Genomic DNA, 17202 nt, shown 5'->3' with positions numbered 1-17202 from the left:
TATATTATATTATATTATATTATATAGAGGAGAGCAGTTACTGCAAACATTCTCATATTATATTATATTATATTATATTATATTATATTATATTATATTATATTATATAGAGGAGAGCAATTACTGCAAACATTCTCTTTATATTAACGTATATTATATTATATTATATAGAGGAGATCAGCTACAGCAAACATTCTCTTTATATTGTATTATATTATATTATATTATTATATTATATAGAGGAGATCAGTTACTGCAAACATTCTCTTTATATTATATTATATAAAGGAGAGCAGTTACAGCAACAATTCTAATGATACTATATTATTATATTAATTATATTACAGTTTTTCTCAGTTGCTTTGGTGCATTTCTCAGATCACAACTAAAATTCTTACTTGTTCAATCTCCACATTATCTACTTGTGCACCTCATAAAAGAAATTTCTCATTCTTTTGAACAAATTGCAGTACATTCATGCAGTTGATTATGTGCAAATGTATGCTGTTTCTTACATTATTAATTGCTTATGTCATGTTTATAAAAATGTATTATACTGGTTCTCTGTTGAATAGTCTTACCCCACAAAACATAGCATTAGTTCCATAAGTCATTAAATGCAGAATTGGTTGAACTAGTTGTCATAAACTGTCAAACATATTTTCTATACAATTCTATTAGACTTTTTTTGTCCTGAATTGTTGAATTGCAGAGGTGAGTTCTGAATTTCACTAATGAAGGGGAATGTAAAGCATTAGATCAATCAATGATCAACCAGTTCTCTATAATAGCTCAGAGTGCATCTCATGAAGCTTCATCTGGGATGCATACAGAGCACAACACGTTACACACTCTGAGAGAGGAAGAACAACAGGGTGAACAGCCGAGAAGAAGAAGAGGAGCAAGGATGTGTGGTGGAAGGGTAAGGAGGTAAAACAGAGGAACAGGCTAAGATTGTGTGTTTCAGAAGAAATAAGTGCCATTATTGTAGATCATGTTCTCATTCATGACCTTATGGCCGAGGCTGGTTGAAGGGTGCAGCCGAATGTTGGGAGAACAACCGTGTGTCTTCAATCATTCAAGCGTTTGTAGACAGAACAGGTGTTCACTCTACTGCACTGTACTGTTCACCATAAACTGTAGACTTACTGTAATGCTATAGGCTATTACAGAAGTCTACTTGCATTATACATTATACAGTAAATATACTTGATAGAGACACGTACATACAGTATATGTGTGATAGTCTTGTTTTTTATATCACAATGCCACTGTACTGTAATCTTTTGTCAGACCAACAGTAAAAGTGCATATGTGAATCCTGTCCAGTCTCCTCTAGAGTAATGCGTATATGTGTGCTGTTTAAATTTATATGTCATTCAGATACAGTGCAGTATTTTGTATTTTCAATCATTGTCATCAAAATCGTAGCCATAGTTTACATCTGAAACTAAGCATTTTGACATTCTTGTTTGTGAACAATGACACAAGGATATGTTCTTTGATATTGTACTAAGGATTTTGAGCAAGTTACAGGAGTTTGATGGTAGGCTAATCTATTGTGTTCTGCTGTTTGTACGAAATGCACTTAGGTACTGGTGTGCAAATCTTAAGGATGATTCAATAAATGTACTAAAGTGACTGATAATAACTGTTAATAGAGCAGTTACAGCAAACATTATGTAACTGCTGTCTCTCTCTCTCTCTCTCTCTCTCTCTATATATATATATATAGAGAGAGAGAGTCTCTCTCTCTCTCTCTCTCTCTCTATATATATATATATAGAGAGAGAGAGAAAGAGAGAGAGAGAGAGAGAGAGAGAGAGAGATAGAGACAGCAGTTACATATAGTCATAATACAAAAGAAAAAAAGTGTTTAAAAGAATCATGAATCAAGCTGACACGTTTAAATGTTTGTTTACAGATGTATTTTGTTCTTACTTTGATTTTAAAAGCCATTGGATCTACACTAACCCTAACCCTAACCCTAACCCTAGCTCTGTCTCTGCCTGTCAGACTGACTGAGATCTGCTCATACTGTGATCAGCCGCCCTTCCCCCACAGCACTGACTCTGATCGCGCGCGCGCCCTTCCCCCACAGTACTGACTCTGATCGCGCGCGCGCCCTTCCCCCACAGCACTGAGACTGATCGCGTGCGCGCCCTTCCCCCACAGCACTGAGACTGATCGCGTGCGCGCCCTTCACCCACAGCACTGAGACTGATCGCGTGCGCGCCCTTCCCCCACAGCACTGAGACTGACTGCAGAGTGAAAGAGATGAGATGCATGAACTAACAGACTGACCAGTGACAGAGAGATAGGTAATCAGCAGTGCTGCTCAAAAGATGACAATCTGTTGTGGCTATGCGTTTTTAAAGCACTTTTACATTGTCTAACAGCTTCTCCGCCCTTTAATGTAAATACCATTCATTTATTAAATACATAAAAAGATAATGCTGTTAAATTACACGTTAAAGTTTAATTTTGAGCCTCGAAATAATCCACACTCCTTCCCCCTTCTTAACTCAAATAAATTCTGAAGTAGTTGTGGGACACTGATGAAATGACAACAACACAGACAAGTGCAGAACTGGAGATATACCAGCTCATATCAGCCCTGCTGTATATTTGCAGACATCAATTTACTATTTTGATTAATGATATTAGTAGAAAATAATATGTCTGTTCAAGAGATCTAGGTTGCTCATTTAGGCATTTTTTGCTCTTTTAAACCTGTGCTTGTACGCACATGCGCAGTGGTTCCTAGTTCGAGGCGGGTGGATTCGTTTAAAAGTGATCATGTGCTCTGTCCACTAGAAAAGACCGGAAAAGACACTCTGGAAAGACTCACTTCACCACAGGTTTTTTTGTTTTGTTTTTTTTTAGTTTGAAGAAAGAGTACTGTGATTAAAACTGTGGAAAAAAAGATTCTTGCCATCAAATAATTTTCTATTAGGTTAAATAAATGTAGTCACAATTTCAACGTGAAATCCAAATACGTAATTACGTCATTTACGCAAGTCTGCGACCGTGGATGTGTTTTCCCGGGAAATGCAGACACGTGACAATGGGACGCGAAACAGACGACGACAACCCCCACCACGCACGCATTAAAGGCTAAAGGTGAGATCTAGACTTGTCCTCAAAATGCATGATAACTAAATACATTGTGAAATATGAAAGTTAGTAAGATGTGTTTATTTTAGTTGTTTAATTATTTTTTCCTTAGGGTTTTATTTACTTCTCGACTGTATTTGAGTTTGCTTCTAATATGATGATTTGCTGCAATAAAGAAAAAGTTTATTGCCAACTTGTAGGCAATGGCCAGTAAATAGAATTTTGTTATTTTTTATATAATAGTACTTTAGATTCTGCAAATTAATCTAAACAACTGAGTTAGTGATAGTCTACTAGCCTATATCATTGTTTTTTGTTTTTTTTCAAAAGTGTTGTCAACTATCAACAGTAATTTGTATAAATAATGAAATCATGAATTCAATTTTTTTATATCATTATTATTTGATAATTTTTATTTTATATAATATTTTTTATTACATTATATGCCTGTTCTTATTATTATTTATCTTTATAGAGCTTTTTTGCCCAATGCCAGTACATAGACACTTTATAGTATTTTTATTGTGTGTGTCAAATCCAAAGCAGACCAAAAGCACATTAAAAATAGCCCCTATGAATCTAGCTGGTTACTGACTGAAAATCTCCCATACGCTCTTAAATCAAATATGAATATACAGTAGATTGATGTCAATTGTGGTCACAAGGCACACAAGAACTAATGGTTTTTGGCATCATTGACATTGCCTTTTTTATCTATATGCCTGTTGTTGACTGGTCACATGTGCTGTCATTGAATAGAGCTCTGTTGATATAATATAAAGATATACTTTAGTGTTTAACAGAAAAAAACAACACAGGTTTGGAACAACATGAGGTTCAATTGGAACAACAATTAATATAACTGTATGTTAATTATGTATGTTTTTGGGTGAACAATTCCAGTAAGATCAACAAGATTTTTTAAAATATGCTTGTTTATTTCATTCACTTTATATTTATTTATTTATTTTTTTTCAGTCATTTCAAGAAAGAAATTCAGCATGCTGGGAAATAAAAGGCGTAAAAAACCTCTGCAGGACGCTGAGCATCACATTACCTGTGAAACCGACAAGCCTGGGCTTCGAGAGCAGTTCATCAGCAAATATAAAGGCAAGTATAAATTACTAAGCAGTTTAGTAATAACGTTAATCTACAAAACTGAGAATTTAATGTGAGGTGAGTCATATGGTTGTTAGGCCAACTAATATCCATGTTTCACAAGTTAAACAAAACCAGTTACATTTTTGCATTTCTGGTTCCATCAACCCAAAGTCAATGTTTATTTGCACATTCTGAACCCAGTTATGCATAATAAGCCGACAGTGCATGTGGTCATGTAAACGCAGACTAAGGTCACCATAAACAGCATAAGCATAAACCAATCGACACAGATAGATTTTTGCCCCTTATTTGCAGATTTGCCCGGCATGTAAACACATTAACCTCTGTGTTCTGTGGCTTATTGAAGGGAGCATGTGTGATGTGTGACAGGAAAGTGTCCTTATTTTGGATTAAAGCACATCCAGACAGAGCGAGCGTTTTCTTGACCCAAGAACCTCTTAAAAGTATTCTCATCTCGTTCAGAAGTGGTACAGTCAAAATCCTGCACCCGATACTGCATGAGAGGAGAATATGAGTCTGGAAGTTTTCCTCTGAAATTCTGGAATACTCTTGGGCTTTATTTAACATCACAACTGACATGACATATGAAATACACAGTCAGATAAACGAATGGTTAGGTTTTGACGTCATTAACCTGATTTACTTATAAAGTAGTGGTTTACGTGGTTATTGGTTTGCATGTAAACCTGGATAATGGATTATTTCAAGAAGGTGATTTTATTTTGTTATCAGCGTATCGGTGTGCATGTAAACATGATCAATGGGTTTTGGTTAAATTCCTGAAATAAGATCCATGGTTAGCACAAGATCAAGATATTTTCACGCTTTACTCCACAACATAAAATAGTAATACTCTCTTGTGTGTTTTTTTTAAAAGCCTTTACTTGTCTGGTAAAAGGCAGTTGTTAACAAGTGTCTAAATGGGAGACGGGTTGTCTGGGACATTAAACGTCATCAGCTGAACAGATTAACTCATCTAGTCACTTTCACAGCCTCGTTGTGTTTATAATCGCACTCTTGCAAACTATTCTAGGTAGATGTAGGGATGTATACATCACACAATCAGTCAAACATGCATTATAATAATGCAGAAACATTATAAATATTACACAGGGAGATGGATTTTAAAGCTTTAGAGTTCCTGGAGGCACATTTATCAACAACAACAAAAAAAAAACTCTATACTTTTATCTAAACTATAGAAGCCACATAAAACATCCATATACCACAAAGAAAAACTACCTGAAAGAGGTGCAAATAATAAACAAACAGAATTGTCTTTTAAAATAATGCAACACAGTTGTTGAAGCTTCATCGTAAAGAAGTTGAAGTTGGTCAACCGTGGTGTAGTTTATAGATTAACTTTAGCTTATTTTCTGCAAATCCCAGTGGGTTTTTGTGGAGGAAACCAGGGGATGTTCAACTACTACCGGGTTGGCCTGCAAAAATAGGTTTGTGTAAGAAAATGTATGTAATTTTAACTGTATAATTTTAAGACTTAAAAGTATAATGTAAAGTATAAAAAGCAAATCATGCTTTGAGATTAGCCTGACTATTGACTATTTTCCTTAAGTAATTTCCCTTTCACATCGTATAATGTACGTCATATGGTAGAGAACTTTTAGTAATAAAATAATAGTTGACATTAAAGAAACTGCAGCTAATGTATTTCTCCTCTTTAGAGCTTTCTTCCGACCGAACTGAACACTACACTGAAGCTGAGAACACGTTCCTGTTTGATTTTCAGTGGCATGGCAAAAATTGGTGGTGAGTACAGAACTGGTGGATTGATGTAGTAAGGATGCTAAAATATCTGGAACTGTAAAATACTTAGGATGTGTTCATACCTGGAGTTCTGTTCGCTTGGTTCGTTTGGTCCGGGTCCGCTTAGTGTTCAGATTGGCATTTCTATTGTCAAACCTGTTATGCTTGACCAGTCTGTCCTTTTTAGGGTCACATCTTCCTGTTTTTGGTTCGTTTACATGTCTCTGGGTCCATGTTACATTCTTTTTTCATTCGAACCGCACCAGAGTTCGTTTGGAAGCCAACTGAGACCTATTTATTCAGCATCTGGATCCTCTTGTTTGGTGGCACCAGGTTTCAGATGGCAGTGTTCACACTTATTCAAATTAACCACACTAACAGTCTAAACAAACATGCCAGGTGTGAACACACCCTAATAATTAAAATTCAACATGAACTGACATTAAGAGTACTGAGTGAAGTTTCCTTGAGTCATCTAAATTTGTTTTCCCTGTATTCCCTAAAGAGAACAAAATGATTAATTTTAGATGCCTTTATCTGAGAGCTGAGAGGATGTTGCAGTGCGCCATTTAATCTCATATATCATATAGATCAGTGGTTCTCAGACCCTGCTCTCTGCAGATTCTGTATGTCTCCTTCACCTGACACACTCAGATGAGTTCATAGAGCTGTGTTAACTGTACATGTCTAGCTAGTATTGAGTGGTCATTTTATGTCTTTATAGCATGGATGCATCTAAAGAAGACTCGTCCTTGGGAAGACTTATGTAAATGATGAAACCAGAAATACTTGCAAAATGAGAACCGTTGAAGTGAGCAGAAAACCTCACCTGTGTCTCTTTGCTGTACGAGACATTCTACCAGGGGAGGAAATCACTTACAATTATGGCGACTCAGATTGGCCATGGCGAGTCAAGGTACTATCAAGAAAATGCTAAAGAGATTAATCAGTAATTCTCACAAATCTCATAATCTTAACTCTCATTCTGATTAGTTACCATGTGATTGTGGTCTCATATTTCTCAAGCCTTTGAATAAAGCATCAGCAGAATCCACTGATAAAAAGCCAGCCAGCAGTTTGGGTCTGCAGAAATCGGTAAGTCCACTTTAAAACATCTGTATCATTATATTATTGACTCTTTCAGCGTAGAGTTGTGTGTGAAAGAAATGATAGATAACGTGTAGGACAGCTAGAGGAATGAACATGAACAAGTTTTTCTGTCCTTTACAAATATTCTGATTTTGATATTCACTGGTTTCAGGGCTCCAGACTAACTTTTTTTATTAGGAGCGCTGTAGCCCCTGACTTAAAATTTTAGGAGCGCAAGCAGAAAATTTAGGGGCACACCTTCACATTTCCCCCTAAATAACTATTACAGACAAATGCTTTGATAATAAATAGACTTAGCGTACAGAAATTATGGTGCAGTTTTATCACAGGGCTCCAGACTAACATCTGAGGGCAGCGGCACTAAGTTCTACAGAAAGTGTTTGGTAGCACTGTGGGATGACAAAGCACTGAGCTTAATTTGAGGTGTATAGATAAAGTTAACTTTAATTATTATCATTCATAATGTCTTAATATTAATTCAAAAGCAAAATGAGTGACAAAATAGATATTAGGGAGTGAAAATAGCCAATAAGCTCTCTCAGCAGCCATGTTTACAATGGTAATTTAGTCTTTCTTTTTTTTAAAAAAAATAAGTGTTTTCCTACTTCTAAAAACTTTCAGTTTTATAAATAGAGACAATCTTTAAAAGGATGAACAAAAATGTTTTGGTCAACACATTAAAAATAACATTTAAATATGATATAGTTTTGAAGTGCTGGAAAAAGATGTGTAGGCTATTTTTATAACCACAGTATACCATAGTTATAGCTATGCCTGGTTCAGATTACACAATTTTTTTGTATGTTACGATAGTCACTGTGTCAGATTACACGATTTTGACTCCTAAAAATCTTGTCATGTCCTGGACAAGAAACATTGTCAGACTACACGTTGCTTTACGACCAGTCATTTGCGAGCCGTCTCACACACACATGCACTCGCACATGTACACACGCACTCACTCACACACACACACACAGCCATGTTTATGTGCTCTCACTCACTCACACACACACACACACACACACACACACACACTCACTCGCGCACACACTCTCTCACTCACTCTCGCTCGCTCGCTCACTCACTCACTCGCGCGCGCGCGCGCGCGCACACACACACTTCACTCTTGACGGAACCCGTCATGGAGGACCGTTAAAAAATTAAACATGCTAGTCTTTTTGTCGTGATGTCGTAAAGCATCGTACGCGACGTAGGTTGTCGCCCACTATCACACTATACGAGATGAAATTTACTGGTCGCACATGTGCGACTGGATGTAAAATTCAGTCGCACACACTCAAATTTTGGTCGCAAAATGCGACCATTTGGTCGCAGTCTGGAGCCCTGGGTTTCTTTTCTGACATCCAGCCCCATTGTTCAGCTTCTGTTTCTTCTCCTGAATTGGACAAGGTGAACAGCAATGGTCCATATAAGCAGTCAGGCAAAGCAATAACATCAATGAATAAAACGGTAACCATCTCATACATGCAGCAACTATCTACTGATGTTTACTGCCAGCTAGTTGAAAGTGCAGTGAGTGATTTCTGAGAAACACTATTGATATTTGAAATCGACACCCAAACAGACACACCCCTCCCTTCATTGCTCGGCCCCCAAAATAATGAACACGCAACACAGGCAACCACTAACAGCTGGCGCTCAGGTGTTCAACTCGAAAAGATCTTTATCGCTGGCAAACCATAGGATGCTTTTAAAGGTTTGGTTTTAGTTGATTGTAGGTGCATATCCACTTCATCCAGCACACGTGTGTAATAGTAGTGGGAAGTTCGGATCATTTTACTGACTCAGATCTTTAAATCTCGTTCATCAAAATGAACAAATCTTTTTTCGAGTTATTTCGTTCATTTCAGCAGAATGTATTTAAAATGTTACATGTTAGCCAAATTCCCCAAACACATCAAATGTTGATCGCATTTAGAATAAGAAAAAAATTACAATGCAAGAAAAAGGCCATATTATGAGAAACAGTTAATTTATTTATTTGGGTCTTCAGGCTATGCATTCTGTTAGTTTACCTCACCTCCCGATCTAAGCCGTTCGATCATCCCGTGATCCTCATAAACTGAGCTTTGCAGTCTGTAGTACCAGATACAGTATTGATTAGTTCACGTTTCGAGTCTATCGACTTTGGGTTCAAGTCATTCGTGCATCACGTGACAGCCCCATATAGGCTGAGCTATGCAGTCGCTACCGGATACAGAATTGATTAGTTCATCTTTTGAGTTTTCGTGGACTTGATAGGTGAACTAATCATTTATCTTTCCGGTACTGACAGCATAGCCTCTGTGGGACTGACCGGAAGAACGAAAGACTTGGACCCGAAGTCTCGAGAGATGAACTAATCATTTCTGTTTCCAGTACAGAACCCATGGGATGTTGGGCATGTGCGGTCAGCGCAAAATGAACGAATCACTCTCTGAGACAACACGGTAGTCCCGAGTCATATTAAAGATTCGTTCATGACGACCCGTCACTAGTGTATAAATGCTTCAAATGATACAAAATTGTATTGCCATTAGAAATGTACTTATGTACCCACACTTATGTAAAATGTACCCACAATTAAAACAAACAAACTAAAAATGACTTAGATGGTATGGAGTAAATGTAGCGCCTTACTACCAACCTCTGCTAGTTAAGTATAGTTATTGGTTCAGAGTTTAAATGTCTGACTCTGAACCAATGTAACTATTAATGTGACTATTGTCACAATTTGTATGTAAAGTTTGTATAAATGTTTGTTTAGAGTTTTTATTTTATTAATGATCTTTGCTTTGAAATGTGCAAAACATTTTTTGTTCACTCCTACAGTGTGTTTGTTCTTGTCTGAAATGGGTGCCACAGTTTTCAAAATTGCTAATGTACATTTTATTCTTGTTTAAGCTAAATACCTCTTTATATATCTGCAGAAGCGGTTTCAATCAAGATTGGCAAAATTAAGACAACATCATGAAGATTGCTATGAACGTTTTAACAGAGCAGAAATTGAAAAGGAACACAAGATTGCTAAACAGAAATCACAAAAAGTTTGTTTGGTGAGTAATATGTGAACATAATCACACTATTCTGTGATCAACGCCTCAGTCAATTAACGGTTAATTATTTTATTATTCATTTATTTTATTAATTAACAGTTTGCTTAGTCCTTTTGCTTTTAGACCTTATATTTTTATTCAAATTATATTTCAAGCTGTCACAGTCATCCTCAGTCGCATCCACATCTGATGCACCCTCTTCATCGGCACCCTGTGCTTTGTCCACCTCTATAATGGCCTCATCAACCTCATGCTCTCCTGCCCTGTCCTCATCACCGTCACCAGCTCCTGCGCCACCCATGCCACCTTCATCCTCGCCTGGGCAGCCTTCATCATCTTCGCCTGGGCAGCCTTCATCATCCTCGCCTGGGCAGCCTTCATCATCTTCGCCTGGGCAGCCTTCATCATCCTCGCCTGGGCAGCCTTCATCATCCTCGCCTGGGCAGCCTTCATCATCCTCATCCTCGCCTGGGCAGCCTTCATCATCCTCATCCTCGCCTGGGCAGCCTTCATCATCTTCGCCTGGGCAGCCTTCATCATCCTCGCCTGGGCAGCCTTCATCATCTTCGCCTGGGCAGCCTTCATCATCCTCGCCTGGGCAGCCTTCATCATCCTCGCCTGGGCAGCCTTCATCATCCTCATCCTCGCCTGGGCAGCCTTCATCATCCTCATCCTCGCCTGGGCAGCCTTCATCATCCTCATCCTCGCCTAGGCAGCCTTCATCATCCTCGCCTGGGCAGCCTTCATCATCCTCATCCTCGCCTAGGCAGCCTTCATCTTCATCATCCTCATCCTCGCCTAGGCAGCCTTCATCTTCATCATCCTCGCCTGGGCAGCCTTCATCATCCTCATCCTCGCCTGGGCAGCCTTCATCATCCTCATCCTCGCCTGGGCAGCCTTCATCATCATCATCCTCGTCTGGGCAGCCTTCATCATCATCATCATCCTCGCCTGGGCAGCCTTCGTCATCCTCGCCTGGGCAGCCTTCATCATCCTCGCCTGGGCAGCCTTCATCATCCTCATCCTCGCCTAGGCAGCCTTCATCATCCTCGCCTGGGCAGCCTTCATCATCCTCATCCTCGCCTAGGCAGCCTTCATCTTCATCATCCTCATCCTCGCCTAGGCAGCCTTCATCATCCTCATCCTCGCCTAGGCAGCCTTCATCATCCTCATCCTCGCCTGGGCAGCCTTCATCATCCTCGCCTGGGCAGCCTTCATCATCCTCATCCTCGCCTAGGCAGCCTTCATCATCCTCGCCTGGGCAGCCTTCATCTTCATCATCCTCGCCTAGGCAGCCTTCCTCTTCATCATCCTCATCCTCGCCTGGGCAGCCTTCATCATCCTCGCCTGGGCAGGCTTCATCTTCATCATCCTCGCGTGGGCAGCCTTCATCTTCATCGTCCTCATCTTTGCCTAGGCAGCCTTCATCATCCTCATCCTCGCCTAGGCAGCCTTCATCATCCTCGCCTAGGCAGCCTTCATCATCCTCGCCTGGGCAGCCTTCATCTTCATCATCCTCATCCTCGCCTGGGCAGCCTTCATCTTCATCATCCTCGCCTGGGCAGCCTTCCTCTTCATCATCCTCATCCTCGCCTGGGCAGCCTTCATCATCCTCGCCTGGGCAGGCTTCATCTTCATCATCCTTGCCTGAGCAGCCTTCATCTTCATCATCCTCATCCTCGCCTGGGCAGCCTTCATCTTCATCATCCTCGCCTGGGCAGCCTTCCTCTTCATCATCCTCATCCTCGCCTGGGCAGCCTTCATCTTCATCATCCTCGCCTGGGCAGCCTTCATCTTCATCATCCTCGCCTGGGCAGCCTTCATTGCCTTCCTATGCGCAGCCTTCATCATCATCATCATCATCTTCTCTTGCTCCACCCTTATCTTCACTCTTATCTGTGATTCAAAATCGCAGATGTCTGAGACACTCTCATTAAGGGAGGTGGGTAGATTAATTTGCTTAATTATTGGGATGGTCTGGCTGTATTGCACTTGTAGAACTAACAATAGATTATATGAAATTATATATTATTTATATTTGTTTGTATTTCTCCTCTTCCAGATATCCTCTTTAAGGCCATCAAGAAAAAGACAGGTATGTGACTTGCCATGTGATACTTTATATGCTCAATTTTTTTGGCATAATTATGACTTTGCTTGCCAGTATCCACAATGCGATGAAACATAATGTTACAGGAACCACTGCCTTGAGTAAGTGTTATATTCTCTCATTCAGTATTCAGGAAGTACCGTCTGTGACACAGACTACAGCGATGTTGACCAAACATACCAAAAATCAGCTCAGATGAATCGGATGGTAGTTCTTCTGGACATGACATGGTCAAAAATGGCCAGACACCTTGAGTTTGTCCATCGCAGAGGGAACACTGCAGCTGGCAAAAATGAGTAAAGTCCTAATGGCCATGGAGAAAGGAACACTGTCTGACTACAAAGGAAAGATGCATCTGTCAGTATGAACTACACGCGAAACTTCATCATAGTTCATAAAGGACACTATTTTCTTGAAACCTTTGCTCACTTCTAAGCCGACTGGTGTGTTTAGAGCACACAGAGGTCGAACTCTTTTCCTGCCCTGGGCATCATCATCTTTAGGTTTCAGAGGACAGTTTTTGATATGTTTCCAAAGGCTACGCTTGTTATAAGGCCCTTGGCAGTAAATGCAGTGAATAAATTCTTTGGCTCTTTGTCTATTTTTTGAACGGTAGTAGGCAATCATCTCCCCATGTCCTTGTCTCACCACATCTGTGTTGTGGGCAAAGTTGCCCCTTTTTCAAAGGAGGTTCAACTGTACTCGTCTTTCTTTGGAATGTTTTGGAAATGCTATTGCCTTTACAACCCCCACTTCGTTGCGATGGACAAATTCAAGGTGTCTTGCCATTTTTGAATATGGCTTAGAGCAATTAAGGCAATACTGCTTCTTGTACGCCTTGCGGAGTTCCGTCTTTGGTGATGGCATTGACTGAATAAAAGTCTTATCACCAGACAAGGTGTTTGTCTCTTTAGATTGGCATTTCATCTTTTTTGGTGATGGTACAGTCATAAATTGATCAGATGAACTACCTGCCTCGTTGGGAGATGTTGGATGTATCAAAGCACTTTTGACAATGTCATGTCCAGAAGAACTACCATCCGATTCATCTGAGCTGATTTTTGGTATGTTTGGTCACATCAGACCCCATCCTGTTGAACAAGTGCTCTCCCAGCTGCTAATGGCCATGGAGAAAGGAACACTGTCTGACTACAAAGGAAAGAAACTTGATGACATTGAAATTGACCCAAATGGTACGAGTATACTTGGACTGTCTGTGTGTATCTGTTCTTTACATATTTGCAAAACAATGTATATGTTACCGGCAAAGTGTGTAATCCGGAATTCTATAGAATGCCCTAGGTAATGTAGGTAGGTAACTTAGGTAACCATCAGGCATTCTATACAATAACGGGATTTCACACTTTGCCGGTAACATATATAATCATGTCACAGATGGTAAGTATAAGCAATAAAGTGTAAATTTTTTTGTCAGTGAATTATTTAGAGCAACTTGAGGCCCAAGGTGATTCCATGTCAAGTGATGAGGAGGATTACAGTGACCTATCTCAGAAAACAGCACCAGCAGAGACTGATCAACTTGTTCAATCTGATCAATCTGTTTCATGGGAGGATCAAGGTAAGAAAAATCTCTAAACTACACAAACAACAATAATCAAATAAACATGAATCAGCTCCATGCAGCAATATCCAGCCAAATGAAAAAAATATACACATTAGGACACATTAGTCTTGATTTGGTCTTTACTCACCAATTTAGTTGTAATGAGAATGTGTAATGAGTATTTACTTGTTTTTAACTATTTCATAGGTTCTTCAAACGCTCCAAAAAAGAAATGGGAGGACAGTGAGGTAAAAGCAGTAGAGAGACACATGATGAAGTTCATCAAGACATACAAAGTTCCTGGTAAGCAAGACTGTGAAAGATGCATTCACGCAGAGCCAGAAGCTTTGAAGCAGCGAACATGGACTGGTGTGAAAAATTATGTGCGGAACAGGATCACGACTCTTAAAGAAAGGGTGGTTTGTAGGGAGGCACAAACACTTTTAACACTTTGCACATTATACTCTTTTTGTAAGAAATGGAGCTAAATTAAAAGAAATAAGGATAAAGGTATAGAAATTAAAATTGAGAGACGCTCACGCTGTGTTTGCATACTTTACCACAGCTGAAGTGAAATAAATGCATTATTTGCCAAATACACAGATATTTCAGAGACATTTTCATGCAATACATGTACTGCTTAATACAGCATCTGTTTGTACAAGAATAAAGTTCAACATAAGCCTAAATACCGATGAAGTGGGGTCTACATTGTATCAGTTTTATTTGGATAAACATGACAATATAACAGCGTGACTACATGAAAGGGGATTTCACTGTTATAAAAACAGATTTGTGAGCATTAGTGGAACTAAAGGTGTGAGAATTAACTCTTAATCATTGTGTTGCAGTGGATTCGGCCAATCGTGGATCAGTTGTGTCGTCATCAGAGCTCATGAGTCGCTCTGGAGAAGCTGCGCTGGCTGAGTCCTCCTGCTCTCCAATCGCTCTCGCCGTACTCTGATACCATACGTCACAGTCACGGGGCTTCGCTGTCTGAAGTCGGACACAAGTTCTAACCGGCATGCACTGCTCAAGTCAGCCGCTGATCGGTCTGCGCAGCGCTGCATGAAGTCCAACAAGCCTAATGCTCTCCTCCCTCTTTACATCCCTTTACATTCTCTCCTCCCTCTTTTCATCCCCTTTACATTCTCCTCCCTCTTTACATCCCTTTACATTCTCTCCTCCCTCTTTACGTCCCCTTTACATTTTCTCCTCCCTCTTTACGTCCCCTTTACATTCTCTCCTCCCTCTTAACATCCCCTTTACATTCTCTCCTCCCTCTTAACATCCCCTTTACATTCTCTCCTCCCTCTTTACGTCCCCTTTACATTCTCTCCTCCCTCTTTACATCCCCTTTAAATTCTCTCCTCTCTCTTAACATCCCCTTTACATTCTCTCCTCTCCTTTTACATTATCTCCTCCCCTTTACATCCTCTTTACATTCTCCCCTCCCTCTTTACATTCTCTCCTCCCTCTTTACATTCCCCTTTACATTTTCTCCTCCCTCTTTACGTCCCCTTTACATTTTCTCCTCCCTCTTTACGTCCCCTTTACATTCTCTCCTCCCTCTTTATGTCCCCTTTATATTCTCTCCTCCCTCTTTACGTCCCCTTAACATTCTCTCCTCCCTCTTTACGTCCCCTTTACATTCTCTCCTCCATCTTTACGTCCCCTTTACATTAGGCTTGTTGGACTTCATGCAGCGCTGCACAGAACGATCAGCGGCTAACTTGAGCAGTGCTTGATGGTTAGAACTTGTGTCCGACTTCAGACAGCGACGCCCGTGACTGTGCCATAAGGCATCAGAGTACAATGAGAGTGATTGGAGAGCAGGAGGACTCAGCCAGAGCAGATTCTCTAGAGCGACTCACGAGCTCTGATGATGACACAGCTAATCCACGATTGGCAGAGTACACCGCTTGACAACGATCACGTGCGTTTCATGTTTCTTCTCACACCTTCAGTTCCACTAAGGATCACAAATCTGTTCTTTATAACAGTAAAAGCTCTTTTCATGTAGTTGCGATAAATGTTTATCAAAATAAAACAATGTAGACCCCACTTCACTGGTATTTAGGCTTATTTTGAACTTTATTCTTGTACAAACAGTAGTGCATGTATTGAATGAAAATGTCTCTGAAATATCTGTATCTGGAAAATAATGCGTTTATTCCACTTCAGCTGTGGTAAAGTATGCAAACTTAGCCTGAGCGTCACTACGGGAAGCAGAAAGTGTCTGACATCACATTCTCTCGTCTGCACACGGCAACTCTCACCAATCGGTTACATCCAGCCACAGCCCATGTCCAGCACACCTAATATAAGGGATGAATAGAGGGAGTAAATGTAAAGAGGATGAAAAGAGGGAGGAGTAAAGCGGGTAAAAAGAGTGAGGAGTAGAGTTAGAGGATGAAGAGGAGGAGTAAAGAGGATGAAAAGAGGGAGTAGTAAAGAGGGTAAAAAGATGGAGGAGTAGAGTTAAAGAGGATAAAGAGAGGGAGGAGTAAAGCGGGTAAAAAGAGTGAGGAGTAGTTAGAGGATGAAGAGAAGGAGTAAAGAGGGTAAAAAGAGGGAGGAGTAGAGTTAAAGAGGATGAAAAGAGGGAGGAGTAAAGAGGGTAAAAAGAGGGAGGAGTAGAGTTAAAGAGGATGAAAAGGAGTAAAGTGGGTAAAAAGAGGGAGGAGTAGAGTTAAAGAGGGAGGAGTAGAGTTAAAGAGGGAGGAGTAGAGTTAAAGAGGGAGGAGTAGAGTTAAAGAGGATGAAGAGAAGGAGTAGAGTTAAAGAGGATGAAGAGAAGGAGTAGAGTTAAAGAGGATGAAAAGGAGTAAAGCGGGTAAAAAGAGGGATGAGTAGAGTTAAAGAGGGATGAGTAGAGTTAAAGAGGGAGGAGTAGAGTTAAAGAGGGAGGAGAGAATGTAAAGGAGGAAGTAGAGAGATTTTGAAGAAGGGTGGATGGAGGAAGTACAGAGGATAGTTGGGCACTGAGAATCATTCCCACCTCCAAGTTAATTGATTTTTCATTGTTGTTCTTTTAAAAAAAATAATAATTTGAAGTTCTGTCATTAACTGCAATGTGCACTTTCAACACAATGTGTCCAAGACTGTTAATATTAAAGAGTCATTTAATCGGAGTGTGTGTCACTAGAGTCCCCAAAGAGTCGTTCAATTGGAGTGTGTGTGTGTGTCACTTGAGTCCCCAAAGAGTCATTTAATCGGAGTTTGTGTGTGTCTCGAGTCCCCAAAGAGTCATTCAGTCGGAGTGTGTGTGTGTCACTTGAGTCCCCAAAGAGTCATTTAATCGGAGTGTGTGTGTCACTAGAGTCCCCAAAAAGTCATTTAATCGGAGTGTGTGT

The 17202-nt window shown here is 40.1% G+C and overlaps 1 protein-coding gene and 1 long non-coding RNA gene across 2 annotated transcripts; both read left to right on the top strand.

The window, feature by feature from the left end:
- Positions 1-2708: 2708 nt before the first annotated feature.
- On the top strand, positions 2709-10135 carry LOC311088884. Its single transcript, XR_014607573.1, has 7 exons — positions 2709-3123; positions 4096-4227; positions 5922-6006; positions 6728-6919; positions 7030-7098; positions 8485-8586; positions 10047-10135. It is a non-coding gene; the product is annotated as an uncharacterized lncRNA (long non-coding RNA).
- A 2598-nt stretch (positions 10136-12733) lies between these two features.
- Positions 12734-14810, top strand: LOC311087822 (uncharacterized protein; the record flags this gene model as incomplete). The annotated part of the gene is made up of 4 exons (XM_084121293.1): positions 12734-13475; positions 13718-13861; positions 14054-14269; positions 14698-14810. The coding sequence occupies exons 1-4, from the start codon at positions 13298-13300 to the stop codon at positions 14808-14810; spliced, it is 651 nt and encodes a 216-aa protein (XP_083977419.1). The 5' UTR covers positions 12734-13297.
- Between the last annotated feature and the right edge of the window lie 2392 nt (positions 14811-17202).

The sequence above is a fragment of the Abramis brama genome (assembly GCF_963993115.1).
Source record: "Abramis brama genome assembly, chromosome: 8".
In the NCBI taxonomy this organism is placed as follows: Eukaryota; Metazoa; Chordata; class Actinopteri; order Cypriniformes; family Leuciscidae; genus Abramis; species Abramis brama.
Note: the sequence above shows the minus strand (reverse complement) of the source record. Positions and strands in the feature narration are given on the sequence as shown.